Source organism: Mesocricetus auratus, unplaced genomic scaffold (genome assembly GCF_017639785.1).
Source record: "Mesocricetus auratus isolate SY011 unplaced genomic scaffold, BCM_Maur_2.0 Super-Scaffold_100045, whole genome shotgun sequence".
Lineage (NCBI taxonomy): Eukaryota > Metazoa > Chordata > Mammalia > Rodentia > Cricetidae > Mesocricetus > Mesocricetus auratus.
Genome location: NW_024429222.1, coordinates 131,294 through 140,185, shown reverse-complemented (window position 1 = coordinate 140,185; position 8,892 = coordinate 131,294). Strand labels below are relative to the sequence as shown.

Below are 8,892 nucleotides of genomic sequence, written 5' to 3'. Positions count from 1 at the left end.
GACCATTGATTGATTTATTATTTATGGATATTTTGGACTACACATAAACACACACACACACACACACACACACACACATACACATATATGACACAACATGGAAAAGGAAGCCATGAATTTGAAAGAGAGCAAGATGGGATGCTATATGGGAGTGTTTAGAGGGAAGAAAGTTTGGGGGAATTTTGCAATTATAATATCAAAAAAGTCATAAAAGATTGCATCATTAGTCTTGCTGTGATTTTATTTCCTGTTCTTGGAATTAAGTTCCTTATTAATATTTTGCCTTCAGGTATAGACATCATTAAAATTAGTTTTGAATTTACAACATATAGTGAGGCAAAGTGTAGATCCTAAATGTGTTATGTAAATCAAGGCAGCCTGCAATGTTAACTAGATGATTGTAACTTTTAAAACAAGGGGCTTCTTGAAAGGAAACTCAAGTTAAGTTTTAGCTAAACACTTAAGAAAAGCAAGTGCTTACTGGGCAAATATGTAGACCTCTACTTGGATGCCATGTACCCACAAGATAAAACAAGAGCTTGTGGTACTGGTCAACTCATTGCTGATGTGGTTGTAGTCATATTGGGACAAGATAGTCTCTGGGCTTTAATGGTGTGATGGTTTGAAAGAAAATGGCCCCCATAGGCTCATAGGGCATGGCACTATTAGGAGGTGGGCCTTGATGGAGTAGATGTGGCATCTTTGGAGGAAACAGTCACTGGGGGGCAGACTTTGAAGTCTCAGATGATCAAGCCATGCCCAGTGTGGCAGATCACTCTCTGCTCCCTACAGATCCAGATGTAGGACTCTGTCTCCTTCTGACTGCACAACACTGTGCTTTCCACCTTGAGGATAATGAAATAAACTTCTGAAATTGTAAACCAGTCCAAACTAAATGTTTTTCTTTATAAGAGTTGCCATGGTCATAGTGTCTCTTCATGGCAATATAACTTTAATTGAGAAAAATGGTCACCATCTTAGTCCCAAACAACATGCTTCAGATTTAGTGAGAAACTAATCCTCAAGTGAATTGCATCAGTGAACAATGGAACAGGAAAATCGATGTCTGCCTTTGACAGGGGCATACACATCGATATATACTGATTCACACACACATGAACACACACTGGCCACATTAAAAATCTTTGCATAAAATGGTTGTTTGTCTAGGAAAACATAGAATAACTTTGTTTTAGGTATCCCTAATGCAACTGACTTTTCATGCTGAATGTCTTGTAACTCTCAACTATAGTACTGTCAGCCATAACTTTCCTTAACAAAGCCGCACTAAATAATTGATGCTCTTTCTATCATTAACATTTCCCCCTAATATAGTATCAGAGAAAACACTTTCTGACACCTCATGTTTTGCCCTGGCATCCCGTGTTCGTATAGAGTAACTACTGAAACCTCACCCACTGAGTACTTGGAACACACTGAGAGCCACAGGCACCAAAACAGACAATAAAATGAAATTTGTTTTCGTAGATAGAGCTAATTGAAAGTCATGATCTTCTGTTTGGTATACCACAAAGAATAATTCTGTGCTTTTCTTCATCAAAGGAAAGAGCATAGCACAGCTTCCTTATAACTCAGCAGAACATCCCACCCTGCTTGAAGTCTCTGTAAAAAGAAAAGATAATGTTGGCTGAGTTTATTATGATTCAACATTTGGTGGTTTGTGGGAAAGTTTTTTTTGCCAATCAATGTTCCTTCTCTCCTTAATATCCTTTAAGATATTTAACTTGTCAGGTCAAAACCTCTAATTTCAGCAATGAAATACATAGGTTTGTTTATGTAATATATTTATATCTGCATTTTGTGCTTATAAAAATGTGTTTTTCATTTCTCTAGAAACCAAGTTAGACTCAGTGAAGATTCTCTCTTCCCTGACCTATGTGAAATGAACAAAGCTCAAAGATAAATAAAAGCCAATAATATTTAAAAATAACTTCAGAACAGTCAAACAAACCCTTTGTGTGTGTTCTGTGTTTGCAATTAAAAATTGTAAAGGCAAAGGGAGGAAAGAGACAGAAAATACAGAATAAATGTGTATTAGAGAATTCTGTTAGCTAGAAACAATAGGAGAAAAACACTGTCTTTCCCAAGTTTACATCTAGCAAAACTTCTATTATGTACAAACTCTCTGACTTTTAAATGCAGATTGTATTTATAAAAGTGTGTAATACGCGCTCGGTCGCTCCCTCGACGCCGGTGTGGTTGGTCCGCAGGGCGGCTTCCCCCGCAGAGCGGCCGCGCCGCCGACCGCACGCATGGCCATTGCTGGGGCGCTGGTGCGCAAGGCGGCGGACTATGTCCGCAGCAAGGACTTCCGGGACTACCTGATGAGCACGCACTTCTGGGGTCCAGTTGCCAACTGGGGTCTCCCCATTGCTGCCATCAATGACATGAAGAAGTCTCCAGAGATCATCAGTGGGCGGATGACCTTCGCCCTCTGCTGCTATTCCTTGACATTCATGAGATTTGCCTACAAGGTGCAGCCTCGAAACTGGCTTCTGTTTGCATGCCATGTAACAAACGAGGTCGCCCAGCTCATCCAGGGAGGACGGCTTATCAACTACGAGATGAGCAAGAAGGCGTCTGCGTAGCAGTGAGGACCAACCAGCTCTTGAAAAGGTCAGCGCCTCAGCCACTGCTGCCATGCCACAGATCACGTCAGCATAAATGATCTTGCTGAAGGAAAATACGGAATGCTACCCTTAATTGCCATGCCAACATTATAGAAAAGCTGAGAGTCCCTAAACCAACTCTCTGCTGCCTTATCAATGCTAAAATGTATTTGTCTTCATCAAGAGTAGTTCAGAATATGCAACTAATTTAATAATTTTCAGTGATGGTTTTATCTGTAGGAATCTGTGGTAATGTGTATATTATCTATTGGGATTTGTGTAATAAAAATCTAAGGAACAAATTTTATATAACTACAAGCACTTACTTAAATTCTTGACTTTTTCTTTAATGACCATAGTATATCCTTCAGTCGGCCACACGTCTATACATACTTTGCAGTGGTAACAAGTGTTTTCCATAGTGTGTATATCCGTATCTGTAACTTAATGGCAATAAATGATTTAAATATTAAAAAAAAGTGTGTAATACAGTGTAGTTAATTTGGTGCCCTGACTCTAACCTACTTCTCGTTGTCTCTGTTTAGGATCTTGTTTTCTCTATGTTATTGTTATTGTTGTTGTTATTATTATTAGTTACATTTCTATTCTGAAGGAGTTTAAATTTCAGAGGATAAAAGCAACACATAACTCATGATAAGCCATGTAGTTTGCATTCTGTTCTTCTTATACTCTACTGTTTTTGAACTAGCACTACAGGACCTTTCAGTCATATACAAATAATTACATCCATAATTTCTTTATGTTGTTTTGCAGTGGGATATACCAAATACTGTAACGTGTAGTCTTCCTACCAGCTGCTTGTGTCCAGTTGCTGTCTCAGCCCCCATGTAACACACGAGACACTACATTAATTATAAAGCTATTGGCCATTTGCTTGGTTTCTCATCAGCTAGCTCTGACTTACTTATTAGCCCATAACTGCTAATCTAAGTATTTCCACATGATCTCCTCTTACTGGAGAAAAGGGTCTGGACCTGTTACTTCTCCTATCCTACATCATGAGTGACTGTGCCTCTGTTTCCCAGAATCCTCCTTGACTCTTAATCCCAACTATCTTGTTTCCCTATTGGCCAAAAGTGCTTTATTTAGTCAACCAATCAGACACACATACAAAACTACTATTGCTTACTATTCATAATTAGATTCATGATTTGTATTTGATTTTGATAAAACCTAGAGTGATATGTCAACGTTAATCCTAGTGTTATTGATAATATGTTCCTATATAAACATCACATATCACACTGTGAGTAGACCCATTGGCTTTGTCTATTTCAAATTAGTGGCTGAAATTTTCAAAACACTGTATGTCTGCTGAAAACCACTCAGGAATGAAATAATTTGAGGCCCTATGCTTGATGTTTCTGGATACATTCCAGGGCTAATGCTTTCAATGGTGGTATCCTATACTTTTGTCCTTAAAAGTGGGTGGGGTAGCGGCAGAGGGAGTCTCAGGAGAACTGAGTAATTAAACAGTCAAACACTTAAGATGGTTAAATAGTACTTATTACAGTTAATAATACTAATGATGCCTATTTCTTCAAATACAAATTGTGCCCAGTAGAATGTAGTTGGCCATCTCCCTGTGGATATTGATTTCTGAACACTTTGCATCCATGGTAAATTATTTCAAAATTCCTTAGCTGATTTGAATGTGTGGCATTTAGGGATATGCTTTGGATCAGAAGTAGTAACTTAAATGATTCTCTCATTAATTAATCAATCAAGTCTTTGAGATTTGATATTTAGAGATGAATGAAATTATATTATTTGTCAAGTTGTGTCTGTTAGAAATTCAAATGCATATTGACACAGTAGCTCAGTAATTAGGATCAAAGTCATTGGTGGACAGGTTTTGAATCCATTTTTTCCAGCACTAAGTGATTCTGGATCAGTTAATTAAATGCTTCAAACATTCATCTCATCAGGTAAAATGGAGGATGCAAAAATGCATGTTTCTTAGGTCTGATTTTGTTTAGATGTCTAAATATTTGTTCTCAGTAAACAAAATGGGAATACTATCACCCGCTAATTCCTTTGATTTTAGAAGGGTGATGACAAAAGGACTTTAATACACTTAGCCTGGTTATGGTTGGAGCTAAGTGTCAGGAAATGTAGTGCCGTTGAACAGCCATTATATTCTTTTTTAATGGTATTTATTTTTACTACTTTTAATTTTTCTTTTGCATTCACAAGATAATTATATCAGTTTCCCTTCCTTTTCCTCGATCCAAGCCCTCCTATATGTCTTTCCTTGTTCTCTTTCCAATTCATATTCCCTTTACCCACTAAGTATTGTCACATGCATAAATGTATATGTAGATATATTTCCAAATACACCTGCTCAAGCTGTATGTGTTACTAGTTTGTACATTTTCAGGGCTGATCGTTTGGTATTGGATAACCAGTTGGTGTGCTCTTCCTGGAAAAGTCTATTTCTTCTACTCATATCATTTCTTAGCTGTCTGTAGCTCTTTGCAGGGTTGAGTGCCTTCCCCCCATGCCACACCCTCCTGTCCACTTTAGTATATATGTTGCTGTTGTCCTTGTTCAGCTTATGTTTAGACAATCATGTAGGTGATACTTTATGGATGTGGTTGCTGACATTCCTAGGAGTCAGTTTCACAGCAGCCTCCTTGATCCTCCAGATTTTATCATCTCCCCAACTCTCTTCCAAAATGATCCCTGAGCCTTAGATGCAGAAGTTTTGTAGATGTGGCCTTTTATAAATTTTGTTTCTTCTGCTGTTTTTTTCTATTAGCACATTGTTGTTTCTTTTCTTTCTGCCTCATTCTAGCATCTTGTAAGTGGCTGACCATTAAAGAGGTCAGTGATATATACTAGCAAACCAGTCAGAACTGTTATTCACAGCTTTCTCTTGAATAATCTTTCTGGTATAGAAAGATCAGATTGCTTATTTTGACATGTTATAAAACAATGAAACTCTTTATCCTAAATATTATAAATATGGATAACATATAAACCAGCCAAGGTTCAAAACATAACCACATATGATTATAACAAAAAGATAAATTATTACACTATCATAATGATCAGAAAAGTGTCTCAACCGGGAAAATGCTTGATGAAGTTTGAGGACCTTAATTCAAACCCACTGTATGGAGTAAAAATGACACCTGTGGCTGGATGCATGTCTGTGACCTCAACCCTGTGGGGATACAGAAGGGTAAATTATGGACTTTCTGGCCAGGAAATTAGTTTCAGATTCAGTGTGAAAACCTATTTCCATGAAATAAGAAAAAGAATGGTAAATCAGGATAGCCAATGTTCTCCTGTGGTTTATGTTCATGTACAAAGGCACGCACTTCATTGTATACCCATGCACATACAATACACACACACACACACACACACACATACACACACACACGTACATGACACACCTCAAATTCTTTCTTCAAGGTCTTATGATTTTTCTTTAAGATTATTTTTGTTGGTTAAACATTACCAATGCTTTATGTTTTATGAATATTATGAATTAAATTACTTCCCTCAAATATACTCACTGTGTTTCTCATATGTATATGTGAAAGCTACCTGTACAACTATATTAATTTGAGGGGAGTCTTCAAGGTCTCTTATTCATAGAACATATCATCTGAAAACAGAAGCTTTGTCTTCTTTTCATAGAAGATGTAAAGGACTACATTGAATGAAATGTAGATAGTCACCATCCCTGACCTGTTCCTGATATTGGTGGGTATCCTGTTAATTTTGCTGTTTAGCATGATGTTGCCTACATATTTGTTATATGTAGCCTACTTATGATGAGAAATGTTCCATCTAACCTTTGCCTCTCTCTCAATGGCTTTAATGATGAAGAAATGTAAAGTTTTGTCAAAAATCCGTTCCTTCAATCATGATGACACTGTGATTTTTCTTCATTCTTTTCTAACTTTTTGCCTTGTCAACTCTAACACTGACTTTCTAGGGAAAATACGATTATTGGTACAATAGAGATATGACTGTTGTGAAGATAACTGACTAGTTTCTTATTGTATACAAAGTCCTCTTCATATGGTGTCCATTCTTCGTACTGCAGACTTGGTCAAGTTTCCTGGCTAGGAAGTTCATGGTTCTGGGAATGAATCTGTGACATTTGTTATAAGGGTATGTTGTTAAGCAGACTCTTAAATATTCTTGTAGTTACTGTAGAATTGTTAACTTCTTAGATGGAATCAAAGAAGGTTCTATATGCAGGAATTAATGATTATAGCACACCCATGGAAGTTCAAGGTGCTGAGGACATGTGATGGCTGTGCCCTTTCTTCAATAGGACACCCATACTACCCATTCCAAGAGTCAGAGGAGATAAAGCAAGAAAGGATAAAGAATGTTTGAGCCTGTACAATTAGGAGAAGGGCATGAAATGTTATATTATGTGCAAGACATAACTATGCAACTATGAACTCAAAGCTGCTATGGCTGCCTGAATAAGGTCTACACCATCTGGAGGCTGTGGACACATATGCATACCTTGAACAAGGTACACAGGGAACTAAGTACGGTAGTTAATTGAAGGGAGCTAGACAGGGGTCATTGTTTTCAGTGATGTGACCACTGGAGAGTTACTCATGCTCAGACAAGTAGCTTCTCATCCATGTCCACTTGAGTGGTCCTGGTTAAGCTCAGTGTGTAACAAAGTAAAACAAATCCCAAACTAAAAGGCATGGCAGTGAGGTAATACATGGCCACCTGAAGGTGGGAAGGGATAGGTGAGCATAGGAGGAGCATAACTGATAGAGAGTTGAGAGTGAACAGAATGCATGACGTATATGCATGGCATTGCCAAACAGAAGTTTTGCTATTTCTTGTAATATAAGGGGGTGAGGAAGAATAGAAATAGAAATATGGAGATTGGGTATGATCAAAACTTTGCATTCGAGGGAAGCAGCTGTTCCTCGGGCAGCATCAGGTAAACAGGCCGGCTTCCCGGCCTGTGCTCCAGTGCCTGCAGATCGCTTGGGACCTGCACAGAGCTCCCAATCCCGGCGGGAGCCAAGCACCCCAGACTCCAGATCTTCGCTCCCACCAACGAGATCAGGAAAGGAGAGGAGGCTGGGAGTCCAGGGAAGCAGCTGTTCCTCGGGCAGCATCAGGTAAACAGGCCGGCCTGTGCTCCAGTGCCTGCAGATCGCCTGGGACCTGCACAGAGCTCCCAATCCCGGCGGGAGCCAAGCACCCCAGACTCCAGATCTTCGCTCCCACCGAGACCAGGAAAGGAGAGGAGGCTGGGAGTCCAGGGAAGCAGCTGTTCCTCGGGCAGCATCAGGTAAACAAGCCGGCCTGTGCTCCAGTGCCTGCAGATCGCCTGGGACCTGCACAGAGCTCCCAATCCCGGCGGGAGCCAAGCACCCCAGACTCCAGATCTTCGCTCCCACCAACGAGACCAGGAAAGGAGAGGAGGCTGGGAGTCCAGGGAAGCAGCTGTTCCTCGGGCAGCATCAGGTAAACAGGCCTGCTTCCCGGCCTGTGCTCCAGTGCCTGCAGATCGCCTGGGACCTGCACAGAGCTCCCAATCCCGGCGGGAGCCAAGCACCCCAGACTCCAGATCTTCGCTCCCACCAACGAGACCAGGAAAGGAGAGGAGGCTGGGAGTCCAGGGAAGCAGCTGTTCCTCGGGCAGCATCAGGTAAACAGGCCTGCTTCCCGGCCTGTGCTCCAGTGCCTGCAGATCGCCTGGGACCTGCACAGAGCTCCCAATCCCGGCGGGAGCCAAGCACCCCAGACTCCAGATCTTCGCTCCCACCAACGAGACCAGGAAAGGAGAGGAGGCTGGGAGTACAGGGAAGCAGCTGTTCCTCGGGCAGTATCAGGTAAACAGGCCGGCTTCCCGGCCTGTGCTCCAGTGCCTGCAGATCGCCTGGGAACTGCACAGAGCTCCCAATCCTGGCGGGAGCCAAACACCCAGACCCCAAGTCTTCTCTCCCACCAACGAGACCAGGAAACAAGAGGACCCAGGGAGTCCAGGACCAGCATTCGGACAAGGAATAGAAGAACCACCATATTATTGGACTTGCTAGCACCCACCAAAAGGGAACACTGGTCCCCAGACCAGTAAGGGGCTCTTTCTGCACCCATTAGAAGAAGAGATGGGAAAGAGACAATACAAAAACACAGTCAGCAACCGAAAAGCAAATATGACACCGCCATATTCTAGAGACTCCACACCAGCAAGACCCCAACATTCCAATGCGGACAAAGCAGAAGAGAACGACCT

At 41.0% G+C, this 8,892-nt stretch overlaps 1 protein-coding gene across 1 annotated transcript; it reads left to right on the top strand.

Moving 5' to 3' along the window:
• The first annotated feature begins 2,226 nt into the window (after positions 1 to 2,226).
• On the top strand, positions 2,227 to 2,932 carry LOC121135924 (mitochondrial pyruvate carrier 1-like). Its single transcript, XM_040735314.1, has one exon. The coding sequence runs from the start codon at positions 2,274 to 2,276 to the stop codon at positions 2,607 to 2,609; it is 336 nt and encodes a 111-aa protein (XP_040591248.1). The 5' UTR covers positions 2,227 to 2,273; the 3' UTR covers positions 2,610 to 2,932.
• Positions 2,933 to 8,892: the final 5,960 nt, after the last annotated feature.

What these genes read in the sequence shown, in the direction of transcription:
- LOC121135924 (XM_040735314.1), top strand. Translation starts at nt 2,274, where the DNA reads ATGGCCATTGCTGGGGCGCTGGTGCGCAAGGCGGCGGACTATGTCCGC.